This window comes from Mesoplodon densirostris, chromosome 10, assembly GCF_025265405.1.
Source record: "Mesoplodon densirostris isolate mMesDen1 chromosome 10, mMesDen1 primary haplotype, whole genome shotgun sequence".
Lineage (NCBI taxonomy): Eukaryota > Metazoa > Chordata > Mammalia > Artiodactyla > Ziphiidae > Mesoplodon > Mesoplodon densirostris.
The window spans coordinates 24,628,873-24,656,809 of record NC_082670.1 but is presented as its reverse complement, the minus strand read 5'-3'; the positions used below and the strand labels follow the sequence as shown (position 1 = coordinate 24,656,809).

Here is a 27,937-nt window from a genome sequence, read left to right as displayed (position 1 = left end):
TAGTTTTCTTTTTCCTGGTAGTTTTAAAACTTTTTAAAATCTGTGTAGAAGTGGGTTTTTTTGTGTGTGGTACACCGGCCTCTCACTGCTGTGGCCTCTCCCGTTGCGGAGCACAGGCTCCGGATGCACAGGCTCAGCGGCCATGGCTCACGGGCCCAGCTGCTCCGCGGCATGTGGGATCTTCCCAGATCGGGGCATGAACCCGTGTCCCCTGCATCGGCAGGCAGACTCTCAACCACTGCACCACCAGGGAAGCCCTGTGTAGAAGTATTTTTATAATGCTGGTACAATGAGCATGTTGGGTTTGCCCATCTCTGCCAGTTGGGCTATTTTTTAAAATTCATTTCTATATGTCTTCTAAATGATACTGAAAGGTCATTCAAGTCATTTCTTTGCCAGTCTTCTTCTGTATCACCATTTCCACTATTCTTTCCTTTCCTTTCCAAGGCATCCCCTGTCCCTGGGTCCTCCCGAGGCCCTAGTAATGGCTTCCTGGCTATAGCATGAGGATGCAGAGCCTTTCTGCTCTTCCCTTTACATCTTGGAGACCGTAGAGATGAAGGACTTTGCAGGAGAGACTGGAAGGAGGGCTCTGAAATTCTGCATGCTCAGAATAAATGGGTCTAAGGAGATTTTTTAAAATTATCTAAATATTATTGTCCCTTTAGCCCAGAAGATATTTTCATTTAAATCAGAAATCTTCCCTCGGGGACCCCAAATAGTTTAAAGTACAACACAATAAGTAGGAGGTTGGAAATGATCGTAAATGCAGAGAAAGGGAACCGAGCCCATTTCATCATTTGATTGTGGAAGGTGTTGATGTTGATTTCTCGTTATGTCTACGTAACCACTGGAAACCACAGAAATGCTTGCTGTATTACAGCCTCATTTAGGTACAGTCATATTTTCTCTTGTGTTTGTTCCAGGGAAGATGGTGGATTTTCCAGGATACAGTCTGTCTGGTGTAGTTGCTTCCTTTTTCTTTGTACTGCTCAGCATGAAGCAGTCAGGTAGGATGCTCTTCTTCCCTTTACTGCATATTCGAGTGTCTCAGAGGTCCATTCTGGGTGCAGAGTGGGGATTCAGGGGTCAAAGCACCTGTGTTATAAAAAGGGCTCCTCCACCTCCAGCTGTGTTACCTTTGGAAAGTTACTTGAATACCTTCTGCCTTAGTTTTCTCATCTTTATGATAAGAATAACAACCTACCTACATCTCATAGCTTAGCACAGCCTTTAAGATTAAAGCAGGCTGTACATAGAAAACACTTGAATCAGTACCTGGAACACAGTAAGTTATCCATTCTCCTGCTTCTATTTAGGACAACACTTCTGGGGTGAGAAAAAAGTGGCTGCTTCTTACCATAAATTAAACAGCATAAAAGTACTTGGAAATAAGAAACTAGAAGGAGACTTCTAAGAAATGGGCTTGGAAGTCTCAGTAGCTGAAATTTGTCGGTCAAAATATTGTACCTTGAAAAGGGGTTGTGAAAATTCAATGTCAGCTGGTAATATCAGAGCCCCAAGGAAAATGCAGGATTGCAAAGTGGGAAAAAACATTGGATAGGACACCAGAAGACACAGGCTCCAAACTGAGGCTGTCAGAAACTATATGATGTGATGAGGCTGCCCTCCCTGCTATGGGATGCACCTTCCTAACCTGTAAAAGAAGTCACCCAGATGGTATGACTTCAGTTCTAGCTTTATACTCAGATTCCATCAACACAATGCAAGCAGATGTCTATCTATGTTCCATAGTGACCTTCTGAGCACCATCTACTTGATGTTGAGCAGCAACTAAACGAGATGAAGTTCCTTCTTAGGAGTGTCGGATCTGCACAAAGTGCAAATGGCCCTGGAGCATTTTAGGATGAGAAAAAACATAATATACATGACATATGAAATTATTAAGCATAGGAACATACAGAATTATTAAACAGCTCTTCAATTTGCAAATAAAGAAGACGTCAAACATGACTTAAAATTTTATTGGAAGGCTTGAACTCTTTATACAAATCACTGCCTTTTTTTCTGTTTTTTTTTTTTAACACAGAGTATAGTTGCTTTACAATGTTGTGTTAGTTTCTGCTGTACAACAAAGTGAATCAGCTATATGTATACATATATCCCCTCCCTCTTGGACCTCCCTCCCCCACCATCCCACCCATCTAGGTCATCACAGAGCATGGAGCTGAGCTCACTGTGCTATACAGCAGGCTCTCACTAGTTATCTATTTTATACATGGTAGTGTATATATGTCAATCCTAATCTCCCAGTTCGTCCCACACTATCCTTCCCCGCTGTGTCCACATGTCCATTGTCTACATCTGCGTCTCTATTCCTTCCCTGCAAATAGGTTCATCTGTACCATTTTTCTAGATTGCACATATATGCATTAATATACAATATTTGTTTTTCTCTTTCTGACTTACTTCACTAATCACTACCCTTAATCCACCACAAAATGTCCTTGCGAAAACTGCATTTTACATAGCCCCAGTAACTGGAGTCTTGCCTGGTCCAGACAAAAACAAAACGAAACAAAACAAAGCAAAACAAACCCAGTTCGTTACATAGGACTAGACAAAAACAATTCTGAAAAGCTGAAAAATCTATTGAATAAATCTATTATCTAAATTTTAGGAAAAGTGATTACAATGTCAGTCACCAAAGTGAAATTACTAACTAGAAAATAAATCACTGTAAAATATAAAATAAATCACTAACTAATAAAGTTCCCAATTAAAAAATCAATTTACACATTAACTTATTTGAGAATAAAAGCAACCCAGAGATGGTGGTTTTAAAATCTTAAAGATGAAGAAATTGAGATTGCAAATCTCAAAATCTCATCGAGAATAATGGATTTGCCCCCAAATCACACAGCTGGTAGGTAATAGATTTAGCACTCACACAAATTTTTTTTTTTTTTTTTTTTTTTTTTGCTGTATGCGGGCCTCTCACTGTTGTGGTGTCTCCCGTTGTGGAGCACAGGCTCTGGACGCGCAGGCTCAGTGGCCATGGCTCACGGGCCTAGCCGCTCCACGGCATGTGGGATCATTCCAGACCGGGGCACAAACCCGTGTCCCCTGCATCGGCAGGCAGACTCTCAACCACTGCGCCACCAGGGAAGCCCATCACACTAAAATTTTTGAACTGCGTGTTATTTTCAGTACACAAGGTTGTCTCTGTACAGCCAAACATGCAAATCATAATGCTGGGTTTCTCTAAAACATTGCAAATAAAACTTTCCCTCCTCCAGGTGCCTCCATTTTCATAGAGTAGACATCCCAAAGCAATCATATTGATCCTTCAGTTGGCATTTCCCGGTTTCTCTTTGTCACTCTTTTGTAGATGACTTTAGAGTGATTGGTTCTGCCCATCCTACCCCGGTCATGGTCGGGAAAGATGCCCTATTAACCTGTCAGCTCCTCCCCAAGAGGACCACGATGCACATGGAGGTGAGGTGGTACCACTCAGAGCTCAGCACACCTGTGTTTTTGTATCGGGATGGAGCTGAGGTGACGGAGATGCAGATGGAGGAGTACAGAGGCCGGGTAGAGTGGATAGAGGACAACGTTACTGAGGGAAGTGTGGCTCTGAAGATACACAACATCCGGCCATCTGATCATGGGCAGTACTGGTGCCGTTTCCAAGAGGGAAACTATTGTGGAGAAACAAGCTTGCTGCTCAACGTAGCAGGTGAGTATCTCAGAAAAGACATAGGGTCTCAGAGGAAGTATATTAATTTGTGTTAAGCTTGGTTCCAATTGAAGAATTCCCTTCGAATCATCAAGGCAATCACTCCTGTCCAGTCCTCTATCCTGATTCATTTGGAGGCAGGTGGTTCTGAAATCTTTAAAGTGAACTCACAAACAATTCCCCCAAATTTAACTTACACAGTTTTGACTATTTTTGAGGATTATTTAACATTGATGACATGTAGTCACTAGCAGTTTTGCTGAGGCAAGAATTTGTGCCATATAGGCTAGTGCGCAAGGGCAAGTCAATTGCTGGGTGAGTGATCCTAGCAGACTGCCCCGCATCCATGTTCTCTACTCAGCCTCAAGTACACAGTCACTGAGATGTGAACACATTGTTTCTTTGTGTAACGCCGCCTCAAGTTAGAAAGCTAGTGATGAGACTAAGACGTTAAGAACATGGTGCTTTTATGGAGATTATTGTATACTAGTGTTCAGTGAATTGGGGGTTCACAGATGCTTTGGGGACATACCCATTGTGAGCGACAAGGGTCTGCATGATATTTTTGTGTTAGCAAAGTAGGACAGAGTCAGAAGAAGAACGGCTGAAGAAAGGATGTCTCTGTGGAGAAACAAATACCTGAAAAGTAAACTACCGTATAGTTCCCTGGCAGGAATAACTCCTCCATGTGCTAAAGAGAAAATCAGGCAAATCCATTTGCCTTATCAGGGAAATAGTTCTCTGGAGATGTTAACATCTCTGGCTGATGTGACCTCTTTCTGTTCCCTAACACATTTTGTCTCAACACCTATGTATGATTATTAATGTTATTATGTTCAAGTTGATTCAAGATGGATGAAAGAATCCACATACTTCTGAGATGTGGAGTAGAGAGGGTACGTACTAAGGCATTTCACTATCAGGGACATTTGAAAAGAAACCATGCATTTTCTAAGGCTCTAGGTGAAGAAAATGGGTCTCTGTCCCGAGCAAGTGATAGAGACAGAACTACCATCTATGGAAAATAGAATCCTCTCCGTTTGGGTTTGAGAGTTGTGTTGAATAGAGAAAGAATTTCATGCTTATATAAAACTGGGATGTCTTGAAAACATTTTCCCATGGAATGGAGTATTTAGATACAGAAACTCAACATGAAACTTCCCATTTTCCATGACCCAGATTATCTATTTGCACCCCAAGTTCACAACCACCAACAAAAGAAATGAGAAGAATATTCTCCCTGGAAATTATGTCTCACTTTATATTAAATATTCTATTTAATTGGAGTCAAGATATTATCCAACAAATCAAAGTGCCTGACACAATTATATTAAGATGAAAAAGGCAGGGTCTGTGGCATGAGGGAGTTCATGAGTAAATTTTAACACATCTTAGTTTGCCGTGCTAGAGACAAGCAAAATATTATTATGTCCCTTTCTCTTATTTTCCTGTCTGGGTCTGAATAAAAATACTGCTCATATGCTAAAATTTAAGGATCCAGACTGGGGTATAAATAAAGTGTATGTGAACTCCAGTTTGAATGGGAAGAGGACTTTGGGCCACCTTTTGCTCCCCAGAACCTTGAACTTCAGCTCTCTCCCTATGCAATGTCATTGGACTCCCAGCCTCTGTGATTTGTGCCTCCATAGGCTTCGGGACTCAGGGCTGTGTCCTTCCACCACAGGTCTGGGGTCTGACCCTTACATCCACATGGACGGATCTGTGGAAAGTGGACTCCAGCTTGTGTGCACTGCAAAAGGCTGGTTCCCAGAACCTCAGATTTCTTGGCAAGACATCACGGGAGAAAAGTTGCTGACTATCTCTAAGCATAGCATCCAAGATGAAGATGGTTTGTTCTATGTAGAAAGCACGCTTGTGGTCAGGAATGTCTCTACAAAGATTGTGTCCTGCTTTATCCACAGCCCCACACTCACGGAGGAGAGGGGGTCAGACATCTCCATCCCAGGTCAGTGCTCTGCCTCTAGGACCAAGATGCTCTGATTAGCAGGAAAGTTTGCAGGGACTGTTCCATAGCACCTAATATTTTTTAATCAAGAAGAATATCTAATATTTTTTAATATGCATTAAAAACTATAAAACATTTATGGCTGGAAATATATACACTATGTAGCTATTGTTAATGGAATTCCAGTTTCTTTCAGATTCTGCCTTTTCTTCTTTCTTTATTAATTTTCTTTACTCACAAGTATGTGTTACATTGTAAAGGAAATACAACTATATTCTTTCAACTGAAATGTTTTCTTGTGCTGTATTTGTGCCAGTTACTTCTAGGAGCTTATCATCTGAAGATAATCGAGATAGAGACAGCTGCTTACATAGCAGCATCTTTATTATAGCCTCATTTATAAATAGCAACAAAAACAACAGCCAAAAACCCAATACAGCAGTGGAGTGTTAAGTGTCTTATGTTACTTATAGCAGTGATGAAAAATGGTATTTTCAAATAATTTTAATGGTTGAAAATATCCCCCTGATGGACTACTTAAATGATAAAGATTACATCTATCTATCTATCTATCTATCTATCACCTATCTATCTATAAATAGATATTTCCAATCACGGAAAGATTATTGGCTTTAAATAACTTAAAATTTCACTAAGACTTTTGGGACACCCTCTACATTTAGATATAAAGAAATAAGTACATAGTTATTCATATAAATGGATACAGGAAAAAAAGTTAAAATAAATGTTATATGTTAATGTTAAAAGGAACAATACACATATATACATAATTGCAAAACATATGCATATATATTTATATATCTCTCAGTTTGTAATTATGGGTGATAATTGTCTATGTCCATATGTTTTTATACTTTTCATGCATTTATAAAAAGAATATTATTATTTTTATGAAATAGTTAAATATCGATATGTTAAATATAAGCAGAAACAAGCAGAATCATGGGGTGGTAGAACTGAGAGCATTTTTGTTGTGCAGAAAAAGGGAAAAACAGCTGGACCACCAGGAGGTGGATGGGGAAAAATCATTATTTTTCTACATTTTATTTCTTTCTTATGAATCAAGTGTTTCCATAAAATGTAGAACTTTGGGGGGATTTTTTGGGAAATATTTTCCCTTAGACCAAATTCCTTGATATGTTATTTTCATTCTTTTTCCAGAAAAACTCCAGACAGAGCTGGGTAAGTAGAGGTGGTGGCTCTCACGAGTATACATGAGCCTCTGCCCTCCCCAGGGGAGGGTGGTGCTCCTTGGACAAAGCGTGCACAGAGAAGGTGACACCTCGTGATCCAGATGAGAAACTGAGGCATGACCTTCCCAAGTCTCACATTTAGTACTTGAGGGACCAGCAAAGTGCAGCTTCCTGCAGGCACCTTTGCACCTCGTAACCTGCTACTTTCAGTGTTCATGGGACCCCAGTGAGCCTCAGATGGATGCCTAAAATGGGTGCAGACCTAAGCTCTGTCCTTCTGGGTGGTAGGAAAGGGAGTGTGTAGGGCAAGGCAAAGGACAGCTGGCCCAGCTCTGGAGGCCCTAGTGTGAGTTTCTAGTGCGAGGAAGCAGTGCCATCATGATAACTGGCGGTCCTCACCCACCCCCTGCAACCTCTGGCCCTGCTACGGTTTCTGCACCTGCTCTTCACCCCAGTAGGCCTGACCTCATCACTGTCGGGAGGGAGCTGTGACTGTCTTCGATGCAGCCTGGGACCCTGTGCTTGGGGTGATAATTTTCCTTTTTTTTTTCTTTACTTAATAGTTGGACTGCAGGTATGATTTTACTGTACCTAAGATAAGTGGTTTAAACAGTAACCAACTGATTTTTGAACCTCTTTCAGTTTCTCCTTTGTTGCCTTATCATCTTCCTCCCTTTCCTCATTTCTGTGACCTCTTCTCCCAGCCCATGGCAACCAACCTGCCCCCTACCTGCTCGTTTTCTCCTTCCATCAGTACTCTGCTCTCCCTCAAGTCACCTGTTACAGGAATATGTGCTTATGTGGGTGCGTGCCTGTGCGCATATTAGGTGAGTTTAAGCACACTTTTCAGCCCGTGTAGGAGTTTTTGAGGAAAATTACAGTGGTGAACACACCCCAAACTCTGTCAGAGTCTAGTGTGACACTTTGGACCCCTTTGGACCATAAAGATAAAGGAAAGGGCCTTGGGACGGTCAAAGGTAACTCCACAGTTTGAAGAGAGTGCACATCTGCGAGCCTTACCTTCCAAGTCGGATACCCTCCCACACAGGTGACATCTGCTTGTGATAGGACAGAAACCTTGGCTGGCAGAGCTTGTTAGTTACAGCTCAGAAAGCCAAGCCAGTGTTTGGGCAGGTTGACCCACGTCTCTGTCCCTTAAGAAAAATTTAAGTGAAGGCTTATTTCTCTAAGTTATCTGAACCAAATTGACATGCCCATTGGACACCTAGCACACAAAATACAATCTGATGTCCTGTTGTTTCTAAGTTGTGCACACCTTCTGGACCCACATTGAAACAATATGAAAAGACAAAGCTTCCCTGGGTTCCCTGTCAGGAGGAGGGCTGTGCCCTCAGGAGCTTTGAGGGTGAGCTGTTAACAGATAGTAGAGTAGGAGATTCAAAGCTACCTCCGTGTTTTTAGAGCTTGTGAATTAGAGCTCAGAGGCTGCTGGTGAACCGAGATTTCCTTAGAAGTCCTGAGACTGAAATCCTAGTTCCCTTCTCTGGCAAATAATGTTGTTGGTTGTACAGATAATGAGTAAGTTTTTGAAATGGTAATAACGTGCCTGGGATGATGCTAAGTGCTTTTCAGGAATTACTTTCTTTTCTTACAATAATTTAAAGGTGAATAGATTTATCATCATTTTACAGTTGGGAAACAGTCAATTTTAGCTCTTAATTACCAATCTCTGGAAGAGTAATTCAGTTTGAGAGTTGATTTGTACCACAAGTTATGGACAGGAGAAAAAAAAACTCATATGGATAACAGAGATGAGGAAACAGTCTGCTTTATTACTATAAGATACATGGATGGAGAAATAGCAGCAAACTAACTACTAGTTCTTTTTTTTTTCTTCTGACTCCTACTTTTGTCTTAATATTTAAACAGATACATATGAAGTAGAGATAATATGTTTTAAGTAAAACAAAGCAAACAACATGCTGGATATAACTGGGAGTCAAATTTTAGCAAGAATAGAATGAAATAATCTGAAAATTAAAATTATGTTGGCAACTAGTTTCCTCTCTAGAGAAGTACCTAGAAGATTTTGGCTAAATACATAATGAGGACATTTTGCCTTTGACCATTGACTCCCCGTCCAGACAGTTTACAAATTTATGCTTGTATTTCTTTATAAATGATCATTACACTTCAGCATTAGAATGGTAAAAACATTCTACCATTTGATGGAAAAGGATGACTCTAAATATAGTATAGAGCATAATCAACATGGCCAGGACCTGATGAGAACTGAAAGTTGGATCCAGGAAAAGCCAGGAAAGCCCTCAGAGAAAATCTTCATTCTTCATAATGGGGGAATTAGACTCGTTTTTATGTATTCATTCTTGCTCTGTGCTTCGTATTTTGCCAATCTCCCCAATTCTTGATCTTATAACATTTCTCAAGATCATCTGAGAACATTGACTGGTGTGTATTTAGAGCCCCACATATGTGGGAGCTTGGGGAACTGAAATACGGCGGCCGGATCTGACTTATAAGGTATTATAAAACAAACTAGGGAAGGTTTCTTCACATTTCATTACTAAAAAGACACCTGATTCAGTTTTGTTCCCTCCCCATTATCAAGGGCTAGAGTGGGATTGGCTCCAATGACCTCAAGTCTTATAATCTTAGGTCTCCACTCACACCGCATGGTCATCAAACTCTTTATATGGATGATTTTGTTTAACTCCAGTAAAAACTTATGATTTTGATAGTGATATATTTGTCTCATGGTATAAGAAGCTGAGACATACACAGATTAAGAAGTAGTTTAAGGTTGTGCAAATTTAAAATGATAAAATTTTAATTTGATTTTAATTGCAAAATTATTTTCTTATTGGGCTGTAAACTGAATAAGATTATAGGTAGGGGCTGCAGGTGTGGGTTCAGTTAGTGATAATTTTCAGACAGATACACATCATGGGATGGTTCTGCCTTGAATAGGGACAACCTCTATCCTGATTCCACCAAACCTCTACCTCTCCAAGGGATGACTTTGAACCTCAGGGCTCCCCTGGGATGTACCTGGGTTCTAAACCCTACTCAAGATGTTCTTACTGATGACACTATTTGCTCCAGCTTGAATCTTTCATTGCGTTTTGTCTGCTGTATTTAACAGCTTCCTTAAAAGTGATTGGACCTTCCCAGCCCATCCTTGTCAGAGTGGGAGAAGACATACAATTAACCTGTTCCCTGTCCCCAAAGACTGATGCACATAGCATGGAGGTGAGGTGGGTGCGATCGCACCGTTATCCTGCTGTTTATGTCTATATGGATGGGGACCATGTGGCTGGAGAGCAGATGGCCGAGTATCGAGGGAGGACTGCATTGGTGAGTGATGCTATCAATGAGGGGAGGCTGACCCTGCGGATAAACAATGCCAGGACTTCAGATGATGGGAAGTACCAGTGCCTTTTTGAAAAAGATGGTGTCTATCAGGAGGCTGATTTGGAGCTGAAGATCATAGGTAAGGATTCTAGATAGATGTTTTGAAATCAACATCTGTTCCCACTGCTTTAACTTGCTAATTCATGGAAAATTTCTCTGGCACCTGAAATTTTCTTAATGTCCATTCACTCACCAAATTTATAGTAAACTCTCCCATGTGCAGGAGCTGTAATAAATACATAAAGTCCACAAACCCTAAAGGACCAGATTTGATTCCTTGTGTGTAAATTTGTATCCTTCCCAGGATCTCCATAAAAGTGACCATACACCTAGTAAAATGTGAGATTCTTACTCCATAAGTACACAGGACTCATTATTTCAGTGTGTTTTTAAAATTCTGGGAAATATGTAGTTATTAGGAAGCATGATGATTTGAAGGCTAAACTAGATCCACCATATAAGCAAAAATCATAAATATTGACAGTATTGGCAGGACGGAGGAGGAAAGACAAAATCAATCCCTGCATCATGATTTCCCACTGCCTATGTTTGTGGGTGAGAATTGATTTTCCAAGGTTAGCAAATGCCATTGAGGACGTTGCCTAAATTGTGGAAAATCTACTTGTTTCTCCCATTGATGGTGTATTCAAATTAATAAATATGTTTAGAAAACATCCATGAGAGCACATGTTAAAAGTTTTAATGAACTTCATCATTTTCTGCCATTGGACACATGTATTTATAAGATTTTGTTCTTTGAGGATATTCTCTGTCTTTTTTTTTTTTTTCTGGCCATGTGACTCATGACCTACCTGGTCAAAGTTATTTTGTTTCAGGTATAGAAGAAAAAAAAATTGGATTTGAAATGTATTGTATCCCTTAATCTGTCCCAGAATGATTTTAGGAATACAAAGCATAAAAATAAAAATTTGCAAACAAAAGGAGACAAGTAAAGGCTCCAGCTAGTCTCGTTCCTGAGTGGAGTATAATTCTCCCCTAAGCTTTGCTTTTTCACCAAGCCTCTGAACCCTTCTCTTCCCCCTCTGTGCAATCACTGACTGTGTAACCACTTGTAGAGACTCTAAGTTGCCTTCCTTGATCTCTATTCCCAGGTTTGGGTTCTTCCCCTCGGATCTCCATGGAGGCACTGAAGGATGGAGAAACAAAGCTGAAGTGCACTTCAGAAGGGTGGTTCCCACAGCCCCATGTGCAATGGAGGGACATGGAAGGAAAGACAATACCGTCAGTTTCCCAGGACCTGACTCAAGGCAGCCAGGGCCTGTTCCATGTGGAGGCGTTTCTACTGGTCACAAACAGCTCTGTTGTGAATGTGACCTGCTCCATCAGCAACCCCCTTCTTGGTGAGGAGAAAATGACAACGTTTTCTCCTTCAGGTTAGTGATTCCATGTGCTCCTCTCAGCTTTGGGATATAAATATGAAGACCAACCCAAACTGACTCATTTTATTGCTTATCTATTTTTTGTTTTTTATGTTTTCTTTCTGACGAAGTCTCTTGCTCTCTCTTGCAAAGCTGGTCTTCAGGACACCTAGAGATTCTACTCTTTAGAGTTTCTTCCTGAAATTCCCAACTAAAGCCCTAAGGTTATATGGTTACATTGTTATCTCCTGAGTTCCAAGAATTGACTCTATCATCACTATATCTATAATCTCTTTTCTTCTAATGTGAAAACAATGACATCATTTTTCCCCCTCATGATGGGTTTTCTTCTGGATTAGAAATTAATTTTCCTTAACGCCATCTTCATGGCTGTGGACTCAGTAAATTTATCCTCTTGCTGCCCTCATTATTCCAGTGATTGTGGTGGTATAATTGGAAAAGAGAAGGGGGAGAACTGTGTGTGTGTGTGTCTGTGTGTCTGTGTGTGTTTCTGAGAGGAGCAAACAAGAAAGCTAGCATAAACCCCCAGCCTCTCCTCAGCCTCTGCAGAGCAGGGAGAAGCAGACCCACTTTCTTCTTGACAGGACTAATTCTCACCTTCTTCTCCAGTCTAGGAGCTCTCAGATGAAAAGAACGATCTTGAAATTTTCCTAGTTTCATAATTTAATGTGATTCTGGGGTTTCCATTTTAGAGCCTGGGATGACTTTTTCATGGAAGATACTGCTTATTTTGGGATTGCTTCCTCTTATTGGGGCTGTAGGCTTGATCTGGAGGAAGAGCTGTAGAAAAGGTAAGTTAGGAAAACAGAAACAGCGTGGAGCACACTTTGTGATGGGAACCTTACTGAACACTTTCCCTAACCTCCCTTTTCAGCAGGCACTGAAGCACAGAGACATTCAGTGGATAGTCAATAATTGATGAAACATGAGAGTTCATGGCTTACATTCATGTAATTGAGGATCAGTGCTGAAAGAGATCAGTTTACAGTGATAATAGAAGCAAAAGGATTAAAAGACAATAATTTAATCTCCCAGTGCACATTCCCAAGTGATCTAGTTAAGGGAGAGGAAGAAAAAAAGTGGCAAAGCCATCCTCACTTTGAAGTTGAGAGCTGAGACTTAACTGGGATTCTGTTGGCATGAACATTTCACTAAGATCATTACAAATATGGTGACTTGCTTATTGGCTATTCCTGCTCTGCCAGTGAAGGACTTCTCATGTATTGATAGGCTGTTTTGTGTGCCCTAGAAAGTTCTTCCACTTAAAATTTCTTAAGTCATTGTAACTTTTGTTTTCCTGTTTGGATGTTAATATCATGAAATTGATATTTTAAAATATTCCTGTATTGATTATTATCAGAATGGATTTTCTTTCTCTGCAGTGAATGAGACATTGGATCCAAATACAGCTCACTCAGAACTGATCCTTTCTGAGGGAAATGAGCATGTAGCCCACAGACGGTCACGCAGCCAGACTTCCTACAGTGATCTGACGGCCTCTTCACTGCGATGGGCCAGGAGGGGCTCACCTCAGGAAGGTGGTTACAAGAAGCGGAGGTTAGGGACAGGACAGTATGGGTCCTGAGTGTTGCCAAGGACGGTGTCGTGAAGGAGTCATCTTTGTGTAAACTGAGAATGGGTTCAGGCAGTGAGTTGCTATGGAAATGAGTACTGGCCCATTTCCTCTCCTCTAAGCCTCCGCTCCCTGAAGATGTCTCTGGGACAGGTTAGAATCTCTCTGGACTACACTTCTGGATGTCTCTCCTTCTATAACATGAACAAGTGCCTTATTTATACCTCCCCCCCAATTTTCTCCTCTGAAATTCTGCACCCCCCTTCATTCTTTGGTCCCCTACTGTAGGTTCTCCTGACATTTCCCCTGCACCTAAGAGAGCCCCAGCGACACCTCCAAGGAAAACAATAACCCTGGATTCTGGAAACCAGGATTATATTCTAAGTCCCAGCTCCTTTCTCCTTTCACCAACCGCTTGAAGGGGCCTCACATGATCACCCATTTACCTAATCAGGAGGCTTTAACTTTACTCTGGCTTCAAATCTGACCTGGAGACTGATCCCTTCTGTGACCTATCATATCCCAAGTTCTCTGATATCCTGCCTACGGATCACAATCTGATATCTGGTGATAAAAGACCCTTAGAAAATCCAATGGGAAATGCAATTTAGCCTAGAGGAGGAAGTGCAAGGAATTATCAAATATTTGATCGGTTTCTCTAGGAAGGTGACAATTAATTATCCAAGTGGGGCTGAGAAAACAAAAAATACGGTTAAAATGAGGTAAAGAAAATACAGCTGAATATAAGGAGAAAAATCTGATCACTAAGACATAATCTTTTTTTTAAACATCTTTATTGGAGTATAACTGCTTTACAATGGTGTGTTAGTTTCTGCTTTATAACAAAGTGAATCAGCTATACATATACATATATCCCCATATCTCCTCCCTCTTGTGTCTCCCTCCCACCCTCCCTATCCCACCCCTCTAGGTGTGCACAAAGCACCGAGCTGATTTCCTGTGCTCTGCAGCTGCTTCCCACTAGCTATTTTACATTTGGTAGTGTATATATGTCATTGCCACTCTCTCACTTTGTCCCAGCTTACCCTTCCCCCTCCCCGTGTCCTCAAGTCCGTTCTCTACGGCTGCATCTTTATTCCTGTCCTGTCTCTAGGTTCATCAGCACCATTTTATATTTTTTTAGATTCCATATATATGTGCTAACAAAAGGTATTTGTTTTTCTCTTCCTGACTTACTTCACTCTGTAGGATAGACTACTTCACTCTGTAGGACAGACTCTAGGTCCATCCCCCTGGCTACAAATAACTCAATTTCATTTCTTTTTATGGCTGAGTAATATTTCATTGTATATGTGCCACATCTTCTTTATCCATTCATCTGTCGATGGACACTTAGGTTGCTTCCATGTCCTTACTATTGTAAATAGAGCTGCAGTGAACATTGTGGTACATGTGTCTTTTTGAATTATGGTTTTCTCAGGGTATATGCCCAGTAGTGGGATTGCTAGATCATATAGTAGTTCTATTTTTAGTTTTTTAAGGAACCTCCCTACTGTTCTCCATAGTGGCTGTATCAATTTACATTCCCACAAACAGTGCAAGAGGGTTCCCTTTTCTCCACACCCTCTCCAGCATTTGTTGTTTGTAGATTTTCTGATGATGCCCATTCTAACTGGTGTGAGGTGATACCTCATTGTAGTTTTTTTTTTATTAGTTTCTGCTTCATAACAAAGTGAATCAGTCATACATATACATCTGTTCCCACATCCCTTCCCTCTTGCGTCTCCCTCCCTCCCACCCTCCCTATCCTACCCCTCCAGGCGGTCACAAAGCACCGAGCTGATCTCCCTGTGCTATGTGGCTGCTTCCCACTATCTATCTACCTTACGTTTGGTACTGTATATATGTCCATGCCTCTCTTTTGCTTTGTAAGACATAATCTTGAAAATCACATGAAGTGTGTAATTCCTGCACCAGACTTTTTCAGGAAGTTAATTAAGAATGTGGAGTAAGGAAATTTTTCAGAAATTTTAGTCCAAGAGAAAAATGTGTTATGTGTGATATATATGAAAATATCATTTTCTGTTTTAGAGTGAAAAATGCACACAGTTTAAAATTAACAATTATAGAATAAACATAAGTAATAAATGCAACACAGGTAATAAAGTGCAATGGAAACAAAAATATTTTAAAGTCACAATGAATTAAAGAGAGAAGCCACATATAGGAAAAGAAAGAAAGTGAAGAAATAAAGATTTGGAAAAAGTCTTAAAATCTTCTGAAGTGAGAATGATGAATACCTGCAAATGACAGGCTGCTGCTTTCTAGGAAGGCAGACGTCACGGTTTTAGCTCTCCTTTGAGGATTATTCATCTGCGGCATTCTGGAGTTTTCTCTTTTGGGTCATGATATGTTTTCTCTATTTTTAAACTCATAAATTTATGTCTGAAGCTATGTAGTGTAATACTGTAGTATGTAATATTATTATTTCACAAGTATTTTCACATTTATTTAGTTTTTAAATTTTTCCAGTAGTGGTAAAATACACATAAAATTCATCATTTTAGTCATTTTAAAGTGTCCAATTCTTATTGTTGTTTTAACTTAAAGGGAACCAAAAATCATGAACAGTTTTTGGGCCTTTTTAGACTCTGATTTTACAGTTTCTTGAAGAGAGAAATCTCAATGGCAGAATGAAAAATGGGAAAGATGTTATTACTAAGATGAGAAAGATATATAATTACTGAAATGATGTCTCAAATCTGAGTTCAATCAAAATTAGGAAGGAATGTAATCAAAGTGTATTTAATTTTCATATCCATTAGAATTTTATTTAAAGAAAAAAAAATAAACTGTCCAATTCTGTGGTATTTTTACCTTCACAATATGTGCAACCTTCATCAGTATCCAGCTCCAGAATATTTTGATTACTCTAAAAGGAAACTCCATAACCATTAAGCAGTTACACCCATTTTTCCCTCCCTCCAGCCCCTAATATACTTTGTTTCTGTGAATTTGCCTATACTTGGTATTTCATATAAATGGAATCATAAGATACTATATATGGATTTCTTTGTGTCTGTATTTTTTTAATTTAGTGTAATGTTTTCAAAGTTCATCCATGTTGTGGCATGTACCAGTACTTCATCCTTTCTTTTTTTTAATTAAAAGACTTTATTTTTTAAAGAGTTGTTTCAGGTTTACAGCAAAATTGAGTGGAAAATCTAGAGCACTCCCATATCCCTCCCCTCTCACCCCTTAGTTTCTTCTATTATTATTAACAACTTGCATTGGTGTGGTACATTTGTTACAACTGATGAACTGATACTGGTACGTTATTTTCAACTAAAGTCCATAGTTTACATCAGGGTTCACATTTTGTGTGATATATATACATACACACACACACACATATATATATATATGACAAAAGTAAAATATCCCAAACTGAACCCACTGTCCTTCCTGTTCCATACCATACTTCCAATACCATTTGTACCCATTCTGTTGTTACCCTCACATATCCTCATCCACATGTCCATTTGATTATACCTATTAATGTTTTCCCCACCGTTCATTTACCTCTCTCCTGCTTTTATTATTTCTTGCTTGTTATTTAAGCTCTTCCTTTATTGTCAGTAAAGTTAATATTCTGGACTCTGGATTTATTCTTCTTGGGTTCAAATACTGACTGTCACTTAGTGGCTGGGTGTTAGGGAACTTTTGCTATGGCAGTGTACCTTCCAAGAGAGGTTGTTAAAGGGACTTGCCACTTAAAGATCTACTAGAAGTGCAGAAAAATCTAAGTGAATCTAAGTTGATCTCGTCTACTGTCAGAAAGAGAGGGTTCATTCAACAGGAGAAGCTCATATTTTATATTCTTGAAAATGTAAGCTTTGTGGTAAACACCTGGAGAAGGCTTAGATGCATTAAAGGCAAAGGAAAAAACCCTCAACAGTGGGAAGAACTTGGTCAGAAAGAAAAAAAAAGGCAATGTTAATGATGACTCTTTCTTCATGAAGGCTGAGAACGTTTCTCCATTCCTATTTGATGACTATTTTTTTCTCTGAAAACATAAATTGTAACATCCATTCCTTTTTTATTCACATACAGTTCTGGACTTGCTGACCAGTAAGAACTTGTGTTTTTTTTTTTTTTTTTTTTAAAAAAGGGCTCTTCCTTCCCAGGAGGCTTGTTCTCCTCAAATGGTTTTGCAGTTATTTATCAGTCTTCAACACACCTTGGCAAAGTCCAAGTTTAGAAGTTGATGGACACCAAAGTCTGAAGAAAGAACAAGCTAAGCCATTAACTTTTAAAAGACTTGAACAGATTTCTGTGTGTATCTCCAACAGTACTGCTCAACTGAGACCCTTCCCTTTAAACATCACTCCCTCCTCCATATTTGATAACAAAAATAGTAAGAAGAGAGATTTTCTCTTTAAATGTAGCTTTAAACGTATTTACTTCAAAACACAGTCTAAGTACCAGAACTGAAGAAAGGCCCATGAATTAACTTGGAGCTTTCTCGTGACAAATCGTTGCTGCCCAAAAAGAGTATTTCCCCAGAGGGAACACTGGAGGACATTCCCCCAGACATTTTCTAGCTGTGTCATTTCTCTTTCTCCCTCTACCTCTCTTTGAAAGGGGTCAGATTTATACCTAGTGAGAATGACCTACTCTTCAAGAAGAAGAGCTTTCTTGGACAACATACCTATAAGAAGCTTGAGCAGAGGCAGCAGAGGTGCTGACACTTCACTTCGTATGGAGGTAACAGAGAGTTAGTTTCTTGGGGGACGCTTGTATCACAACTACTTAAATGAGTTAGAGAGGTCTTTGGAGAAGAATCAGGACAAGTTTCAGTGTGATCTGAAGCTGCACAGATGGTCAAAGATGCGCCAGCACCCTGAAGGCTAAAATATGGACGAAGGGTCCCACAGAAAGTGATTCCAGTAAAAGAATAGATGTGGGACCCATCGATCATATTGTAAAAGGACACATTCCCAGCATCCCAGTCCAAGAAAACTCCTATCCTGCAGGAGTGCTGCCTCAGTGACAGAGACTTTCTCTGGCAGGAGGGAAATATGAATTCTCCTGCCTTGCATACCACCACCCAGAAATTCTTCTCTGGACATTCTACAAACCACCCCTCTCTCTTTGCTGTGTCTGAGCAAACACCCAGAGCCCATCTAGTTCTAGGTCCAACTTCTGTCCCAATATTTACTTCTACCTCCCAGTATTGTCTCTCCACAGTAAGAAAAGTCTTGCCCAGAACACTGAAGATGGCTTCAGACTCCCCTTGCTCTTGGTGTGTTGGGGCATCACCATTCTGAGAAACACGCTCTTTTGAATAAATATGTTTTCTGCTCTCAGATAAGATGAGGTTGGGATGAGCTGTGGCTGGATCCAGAGTAAAAACCACTGTAGGTATGGGGGAAAGAAAATAAAGGTCATTCCACAGTGGAGACTGGTTGGTTTTAGGAAAGATGCAAATTACTGGGAAAGGAGAATGAAGAAAAACAAGAGGGAGAGAAATGGAAGATTAGGTAAAACAATGCATGTTCTCTCCTGTGTTCATTCATAGGATACACATGAAGCGTAGATCATAGAAGGACAGGGTTGGATAGGACCTTGGGTAACCATGTGTTCCAGACAGGCTGAGACCATGGAGCCAAGAAGTCTGTCTCATCTGAAAATCTCCAGGATGATATATTTCAAGTTGGTGTTTCTCTAACCTCCTGCAAATGCTGGTTGCTCTACTGCTTGCTCTTAATAGTTAAACCATGCCTTATTTCCAATCACAGTGTACCCACTTTCATTTAAGCTTCTTTGGTGTCATTTTTCTCTAGGCTTATGTAAAAACTAAGTCATCTACTTCTCATACACTCTTATTATATTTCTAATGGTTGAAATCCCAGGCTCTGTGGTCAGAAGGAGCTGAATTTTAATAATCACTCTGTCTTTAGTAGCAGTGATCTTGAAGTTACTTTGTCTCTCTCTGTTCCACTTTAATCTCATGAAGATGTACATCATTATGGTACCTCAGTACATACAGGACTAGTGTGAAAAGTCAACGAGCTAATGTGTAGAGAATTTAGTACTACATCTTGTCCATGATGAACACTTGGTAAATTTTAGCTTCTGATGGTTGTAGTAACACTAATACCTGTACTCATAGTAGCAATAGTGCTAATACTACTAGTAATTAATCTGCTTCTTGTCAAACCAAACATCTTCAATAATTAAAATTTTTCTCATAAGAATTTGTATGTTAGCAATTATAATATATTTTAGTGTTTGGAGGATTAACTTAACTGGGAAATGTGTGTGGATACAGGGATATTCAGAGTGAAGTAGCAAGCAGTAGAAACAGAGAGTCGATTCATAATTCTGGAAAGACCCTAAGATGGTCAGGGGCCATTTTTCCACTGAGATGCAACAAGCTATTCTGTGTCTCAGACTGGGTATGTAATAGACTTCCTTCTGACTGAACTATTCTTTCAATGTTATTCACATGAATAGATCTACTATATCACTTAAGTCTCAGATTAAATATCAATTCCTTGGGGCAATTCCTTTAATCCATGATTTTTTTCTCATGACAATCTTTTATTCCTTCATAAGATTCATCACAGTTTGTACATGCGCTTTCCCGTGAAGTTAGAGACCAGCTCCCTTTTATTTATTTGGCACTGAATAAATAGTTGTATAATTTAATGCTGATGAATGAACGGTGTCAGAACAGTAAGAAATCTGTTAACATTTCTGCATGAGATTGAAGTGAAAGCCATGAAATGAATAACCAGTTAGGTATTACTGGGAGTTTATACAAATAGAGTAGTTTCTCATTTGTATAAAAGAGATTAAGTGAGACAAAATAGTAAGGGCACTCACCTGCTTTGAACTGTTCCTTTCTCCAGTCTAAAAAGAAAATCATATGGGAAAATATGCTAAGGACGTGTCCTCTGAACTAGTGAGATGCTTATCCCTTTACCTCTTGTATTTTTTTGGACTCCCAGATTCAAAGTAAAATCTCCAGATGATGGCACCTATCTGAAAAATTCTCTGGAAATGCCTCATGAAATCCTGAAGTACCTGAAGCCCCAAGACAACATCAGTTACTCACCAGCATATAACTCTGCTTTTCTCCAGTCTGAAATAGAACAAAGGAATTAGATTCTCTCATTCATTGGAATGCCACTTCAGAGTGAGAAATTGCAGTGACCACATGAAATCTGAGGGTTTATGATAGTACTATATTTCTGCATTCATTATCTCAATGACAATTCTGATGTACTTGCCCTCTTTTACATCTCCTGTTTTATTTCTCACATTTTCCACATTCTACATCTATGATAAAATATGAGAGTCTGGTTTTTTGTGGGAAGAAAGGGAAAGTAGGCTTAAATTGTGAAAGTGTATTGTAAAGCCTAAAATTCTATGTGCTGCCTTGATACCTTTGAGATTCACAGGGCTCCAAATGCCTAATTGTGAGTTCTGCTCTCACCAGGTATGCCCTCCACCCTGCAGGAAAAGCTCCCCCTCTCAGCTAATATCCCTGTTGGCCAAAACAGCTGAACCACAGCTGGTCTTCAACCTAATGAATTTTACCTCCCTGTCAGCCTGCAAAAATTATTCAAACAAGCCAATTACATACTTCCACAGAAAACAGTGCCACCTCATTCTCTTGTTCCTGAAAAGCCTGGCTCCTACAGACCTTGCTAATTCGTTCTGCTCCCAAGTGCAGCCTCCATGTGGTCCTGCATGGCGTGAGGTGTCTTTCTTCCCCAGGATGTGGGTACATGTGACTGAAAAACTGCTGTCAACCTCTTTTGTCCAGTGTTGGGTGTCATGTGTTTGAAAATCTTATACTGTTTAGGGTATGGGATCCCTCCCTCACCAACAAAGTAAATAGGAGGTGACCAGAACAGAGGGGCTGATGAAATGGTTCATCCAACCATAACATCAGTGTAACTCACCTTGCTGATACAATTTCTTCCTTCTGGCTGAAAGGAATAAGAGCCTGTGAGAGGCCAGACATACAGCATACAGTAATGACTCTATTTCCTCTATTAGAGCAAAGAAAGTGGAAAACTTACCAAGCTCTTTCTCAAATGATTCTAAAAAGGAAAGAAAATAACAAAATTGATTTAACAGAAAATAAATATTTTCTAGACTATGTTACTAAGCCCAGATCCTAAGTGCTACTTCCATATACCTAAAACAAAAAAATTACCTTAATTGAGAATTATTATGACCATTAAAAAAAACTCTCTATGTTTATACCAGTGATTTTTCTCTCTCCAATGGACTTTATAATACTATTTTTTTTTCTCATGGAGGTCCTGGGCTCCATGTTTTGTAGGAGGTCTTGGCGCTCTAACTCATCCTTACACATATCTCTTTTTTCCCAAAAGATGCCATCCACATGCACAATCATGTTAACAAACCCATAAATTCACAGATCCCCACCAAGTCTGATTCACAGTTTTACCTTTGGCTTTACTTTCCTTCTCCTTTTCCTTCTTGACTTCTGATAGTTTCTTCTTTTTCTGTCATTCTTTCCAAGCCAAATACACAACAGCACCAACAAAAACCCCAAGTATCACCAAAGTCACAACGAATGCTACCTTCCAAGGAGAGGTCCTAGGGAAGAAGGGTTCTGACACAGGACCCTCCCAAACCTGATTAAAAACATACACCAAGCAAGTCTAGCCCATCCCAGCTCCTAAATATCCCATCCTTACTCCTGTCCTGCCCCCCAAATGAGCAACACTGACTTGGGATAAAAATGGTTTCCACTTGCTCTTGTCCAAAGAAAGGGTTCTTCATGGAACAGGACACTTCTGTCTTTGAGCTGTCTCTCACAAGAAGGGTTGCCTCAAACTGAAACAACCCATCATTATCTTGTGTCTCGTCCTCAGAGAGAGATGGGATCTTCTCTCCCTTTGCATCTTCCCATTGTATTTCAGGCTGGGGAAACCATCCTTTGCCTGTGCACTTCAGCCTTATTCCTTCATCTTCTGGACCCACCATAAAAATATGAGGACCAGAACCCAAACCTGGAGAGGAAAGTCGTTCATCTGAGACTTGGACATTTTTTTCCCAAAGTTCCTCGTGTTTCACAGCTACACCAGTGGGAGAAGAGGGACAAAGCACCATAGCTCTCTGTGGATGGAAGGGGGTTCTTTTCTTTTCCCATGAGATAAATGGGTATCTGAAGTTCAAAAGTTACAAGAACATTGAAGCTGATACTGGAACTTATACCAATGCCTGTCATATCTCCTCTACACAAGCATATCTGCAATTGGCCACAGAAGGATAATAGGGAAGGAACAGAGTAAAATTTGCCAGTGTAGACATGTTGCCACTATATCTATATCTATTCTGTATCTATATCATATGTCTATTCCATTTATTGGAGTCTCAAGGAAGACTTCTTCTGTGCTTGAGACTACATGTAGTCACTTCCTTAAACAATCTCCTTTTGTCATTTTTCCAAATTTTCTTTCTTCCACTGAGTAAAGATTATCTAAAACATGAAGATAACAAGGTGAAGTGAGTCCATGAAAGAGTCAAGATCTTTTTACTTTTCCATTCTCACTCCTTTCTTTTCCTTCCGCTACCCCTCCTCTTCTTCAACTCCGCACAGGCTAGGTCTGCTAGTAGATTCACGTAACCAACACCCATATCAAAATATAATAGCACCACAATACTAGATGAATTCACTGTCTCTTCAAGAATGATGGCTATTCTAACTTCTAAGACCACATATTATTTTGTCTTTTTAAAACTTGATATCACAAAGTATGGAACCACCATAAGCTCAGTCCTATTCTAGTTTCTCAGTTGTGGGAAATATATTAGGAACCTCAGGTACATCATCTTTTTTTGGCTAAAAATTATAATAGAGCTAATAATTTAAACTACCAATCCCTGACCTTCCTGGGGGAATATACTTTTGGAAAACAGAAAGCAGTCTGAAAGACAATCCATCTTCTCAGAATTGCCTGAGGGAACTGCCAGTTCTCTTGAAAAAAGGAAATAAACTGCTCCTGAGCAAAATGGAACAGATCAAAGCCTAGGAAGCAAGAACTAATAAACCAAATAGACCTTGCATTTCCTGGGAGAATATAATCATTGAAGTTCCAAGTTGATATAAGCAGATGAAACCTATATCTATGTTGAGAAAGAGGAAATAGAAGGAATACCCATTTCTGAGCATTAGAAGTGGCTGTAATAGACAAAGTTTAAATGAGTGAAAGATAAGCATGGGTATATAATCAAACACCTGCTTCTAAAGGTTGGACTTGTCTTTACACCAATAAGTCAAAGAACTGTTATGGGAAAGGTACTGAAAAATGCTGTCACCTGCATGAGGTTATTTCCATGACTATGAAATCTTTGACCTCTTTTTTATTTTTATTTTTTTTTTGCGGTATGCGGGCCTCTCACTGCTGTGGCCTCTCCCGTTGCGGAGCATAGGCTCCGGACACGCAGGCTCAGCGGCCATGGTTCACGGGCCTAGCCACTCCATGGCATGTGGGATCTTCCCAGACTGGGGCACGAACCCATGTCCCCTGCATCGGCAGGCGGACTCTCAACAACTGTGCCACCAGGGAAGCCCTGAAATCTTTGACCTCTTACTGGGAGGATACTGAAGTGAGATCACAGCAACATGGCTCAGGAGAGTTTGTCACTCTTTCCTTCAAGATCTAATGGATTAGATTTTTTCCATTCAAGTTATACATAAAGAAGATGGATAAAATGAGTATATAGATATCTTGTCAGATGGTATTAAATGAGAAGTATTAATTTAAGGTAGGCCCAACATAGTCAAAGTATGAGAAAAGCATTACAACTAAAAAGAAACAACATGTTCATCTTGGCAGAGAGTATATAGCTTTAGAAATGGAAACACCAAAGAAATAGACAGATAAATCATTATAGCCACACAGAAAATTTAGACTTACCTTGGTACCTATGAGAAGTTTATGGGAAACAATGCATTGAAAACTGGTGGAGATTTTCTACACTATTCACTACTGGTATGGAGATAAGTGAATATATACATTACGAAAAAGTATTTTGAGCTTTTCATTAAACTTCATATCAAAAATACATTTCTATAGATGAAAGATCTAAATGTAAAAAGCAAAACAATAAAAAAGAGGTAGAAATGAACTACAGCTACATTCAATTAACTACATAGAAAAATCTCAAACATAATGATGAGCAACAACAACAAAAAAGCCAGACAGGGCTTCCCTGGTGGCGCAGTGGTTGAGAGTCCGCCTGCCGATGCAGGGGACACAGGTTCGTGCCCCGGTCTGGGAAGATCCCACATGCCATGGACCGGCTAGGCCCGTGAGCCATGGCCGCTGAGCCTGCGCGTCCGGAGCCTGTGCTCTGCAAGGGGAGAGGCCACAACAGTGAGAGGTCCGACTACCGCAAAAAAAAAAAAAAAAAGCCAGACATAAAAGAGCCTATGAATGTGAAATTAAAAAACAAGCAAAACTAACCAGGCTCAATCTACTCTGTCAACCCCTCACAGTCACTTCCTCCAAACAGTGGATTTGGTTCCGGACCACTAACACTCCCTGTTAAGCCTCTGTCCATCATGGTACCCAGCTGGAATTCTGGTCTCTGAGAGTAATGGTAGTTTTTGCTAATCATGGTGCCTTCCTTCAAAATATGTGAGGAGAAACGTAGAGGGAAATAAAATATCAATTTTTATGGTAGATATTTATGGAAATAGTTTAATTTTAAAGTACAACACAATAAATGTATAAATAGATGAAGAAGATTTGGGGTTAAATCCACTGTCTAAGATGTTGACCATCTCTAAGGATAACTGCTTTTTCGCTTCTGTCCTGCTCACCATCCTCCTCCCCAAAATCAAGTACAGAACACTTAGATTTCCCTTAGAGTGATATGTATTCTCAGATATTACTCACTTATCACCTTTAGCTCCAAAATGGCTTCTTCAAAATCACTTCCTTTTTAAAAAATACACTTGTACATTCCATTGTCTGAGACTAGGAGGCTGTGGATTCTCACAGCTACTCTTCCCTCAGTGATGTAGTCTTTCACCAACTCTGCTCTCCCTTTGAAATCTACTAGTTGTTCTCCCGCCTGCTCCATTCCATTCTGATACACATACACAGCACCTGAGAACTGGGAGTGGAACCACCAGATCTCCATATTCTCCACGCTCATGGCTGGGGACACGCGGCAGGGCAGCACCGTGTCTGCACCCAGCATGGACACAATGGGCTCCGAGGGACCAATCACCAAAAAGGAATCTGTGGAATAGAGCCACAAATGAAAAGAATATCAGAATACCCTGCCTGGACCTTTTAGAGCATGGCATCATTATTGGTCCAGTAGAGCCCCATAGACATTCTCTCTCTCATTCATACAGCAATAATTTGTAGCACACATTCAGGCTGAAGAAGGCAGTGAACAAGACAAGGAGAATTTCCACCCTTGTGGAGCTTACAATCAACAGAGTGATCTCATATTAAACAGAAGATTTTTAAATTGCCATGGTGGTAAATTCAATGAAGGAGGAGGGGAGAGTGCTGGAAAATCAAGAAGCTATAGAGTTTTTAATCAGGTCTTGGGCATCAGAAAATGCATTCCTCCAGAATCTGAGATCTAAATGAATTACAAGACATCAGTAAAGTAATTCTCCTGGTCCTGCCCTCTAAAATAATCATATAATGATTTATTTGTCCTTGTATATGGACAAATACATTATTGTATCAAAATAAAAGATTTGGAATTAACCTAGGTATATAGGAGATATGATGGAGTAGTTTAATGCTTCTGTTCAGAGAGCAAGAGAATCCAGGTATAGAAAATATAAAATATTCTCACCTGAGCCCCATATGGACACCTGGAGAAGCAGGATAAAGAAGAGGTCTCTTGGCAGAGAGAAGTCCAGGGAACACACCATCTTTCCCAGAGCAGAGAACAGTATGACCCAGAGGGAGGTCCTGAAAATAGCTGGAGTGAAGACAAAAATGGGACCCACAAGGTAAAAAAGATTATAGCTAAGGTGGTTCACAGTGCTTCTAAGAAATGGCCTCCTGAAGTGCTCAAATGACCGTAGTGTCTCTCTCAGGGAACATCAGGGAAGACTTTGACATTCACAAAAAAGACCTTTTGTTTCCCTTTTCCAAGAAAACAGTTTTTATCTCAATAGCCATGCTCTGATGTGATAAATCTGACCGCAATGTCTCTAAACTCCTCTCTCAAGAAGAACATTTTATCCAGTGGACGGAAAGACAGAGCAAAGGCAATGAGCAGCCACTGAGAGAGATGGCTTTAGCATAAACATTCCTCTGGCCTCAACCAATTTTCTCCCCACACATTCCTATGGGCTGAAGGAACATATATAACTTGGCTTCTCCTCTGTCAACCCCCAGGGTCCTTGCCCAGATTATCTCACTTCCCTTCCTCTTGCCCATCACCAAGAAAAGGATTACATGAATTAATATACGCAAAGCACTTAGAAGAGTGTCAGTAACTTTTATGTTCTGTGTAAGTGTTGGCAATTTTTAGTTTAATGTCTTGTTCAATTGACCTCAGTATATCTGCCCTTCTGATGAAAATTTTCATCTATCAGTTAGGCCCCTCATTCCATTAGACAGGGAATTGAAAAGACATGGACATATTCATACCTTCTCCCAGACATAGAAATTTCCTCCACTGACGTGGGGGTTATATCCATCTCAACCAAGATGAAAGAAAAGCCGTATAAAATTCCCAAAATGATTCTCTGCAAACTTTCATCCTCCTTCCATACTGTAAACAATGAGAAAAGGTGAGGATGAGATTGCTGTCCTCTGTTTACATAATTGACTTTTGTTTTGAAGATCCTTCAAATCCTATGAGTTCTAGAATAATTGTTTTTCTTGCTTAGAATGACAGAAAGACATTCTGAGTTACAGCCTGAAAAAATTAAAGTTCTAATTTACATTTTTCGAAATTCTGGATCTAAGATTGAACATCTATGTATAAATTGTAACAGACATAGTAAAACAAGAAATAAACAAATATAAACCAGATATATTCTAACAAAATTTTAGATATGGTAGTATTAATTTTAAAATAAAAATAAAGTTCAGAGAGAAGTCATTCAAAGAAACAAGATTGTGCCTTCAAATAGGGACATCCAGCTACACGTGGAACAACTCCTACAGAACACCTACTGAACGCTGGCAGAAGACCCCAGACCTCCCAAAAGGCAAGAAACTCCCCACATACCTGGGTAGGGCAAAGCAGAGAGATTCCCGCACAGAGGAGCGGTGCCGAGCGGCACTCACCAGCCCGAGAGGCTTGTCTGCTCCCCCGCCGGGGCGGGCGGCGCTGGAGCTGAGGCTCGGGCTTCGGTCAGAGCACAGGGAGAGGACTGGGGCTGGCGGCGAGAACTCAGCCTGAAGGGGGCTGATGTGCCACAGCTAGCCGGGAGGGAGTCCGGGAAAACTCTGGAGCTGCCGAAGAGGCAGGAGACTTTTTCTTCCCTCTTGGTTTCCTGGTGTGCGAGGAGAGGGGATTAAGAGCGCCGCGTAAAGGAGCTCCAGAGACGGGCGCAAGTCGCGGCTGAAAGCGCGGAGCCCAGAGACGGGCATGGGACGCTGGGGCTGCTGCTGCCGCCGCCAAGAAGCCTGTGTGCGAGCGCAGGTCACTGTCCACACCGCCCTTCCGGGAGCCTGTGCAGCCTGC

General features: G+C 40.3%; 2 protein-coding genes across 2 annotated transcripts; one reads left to right on the top strand and one right to left on the bottom strand.

Moving 5' to 3' along the window:
* Positions 1-931: 931 nt before the first annotated feature.
* BTNL2 (butyrophilin like 2) lies at positions 932-15,517 on the top strand. Its single transcript, XM_060111121.1, has 11 exons — positions 932-1,010; positions 3,353-3,700; positions 5,385-5,666; positions 6,849-6,869; positions 10,005-10,352; positions 11,386-11,667; positions 12,366-12,468; positions 12,560-12,573; positions 12,709-12,721; positions 13,564-13,592; positions 15,456-15,517. The coding sequence occupies exons 1-11, from the start codon at positions 932-934 to the stop codon at positions 15,515-15,517; spliced, it is 1,581 nt and encodes a 526-aa protein (XP_059967104.1).
* A 2,401-nt stretch (positions 15,518-17,918) lies between these two features.
* On the bottom strand, positions 17,919-26,165 carry LOC132497870 (butyrophilin subfamily 1 member A1-like). The gene is given in 9 exon segments (XM_060111410.1): positions 17,919-18,625; positions 20,099-20,125; positions 20,331-20,357; positions 21,184-21,210; positions 21,304-21,324; positions 21,699-21,866; positions 21,985-22,266; positions 25,162-25,509; positions 26,087-26,165. Coding segments are annotated over 9 exon segments (1,686 nt in total).
* Between the last annotated feature and the right edge of the window lie 1,772 nt (positions 26,166-27,937).

What these genes read in the sequence shown, in the direction of transcription:
- BTNL2 (XM_060111121.1), top strand. Translation starts at nt 932, where the DNA reads ATGGTGGATTTTCCAGGATACAGTCTGTCTGGTGTAGTTGCTTCCTTT. An exon ending in AAAACTCCAGACAGAGCTGG is followed by an intron (nt 6,870 to 10,004) that starts GTAAGTAGAGGT and finishes TGTATTTAACAG; the next exon opens with CTTCCTTAAAAGTGATTGGA. An exon ending in TTTGGAGCTGAAGATCATAG is followed by an intron (nt 10,353 to 11,385) that starts GTAAGGATTCTA and finishes CTCTATTCCCAG; the next exon opens with GTTTGGGTTCTTCCCCTCGG.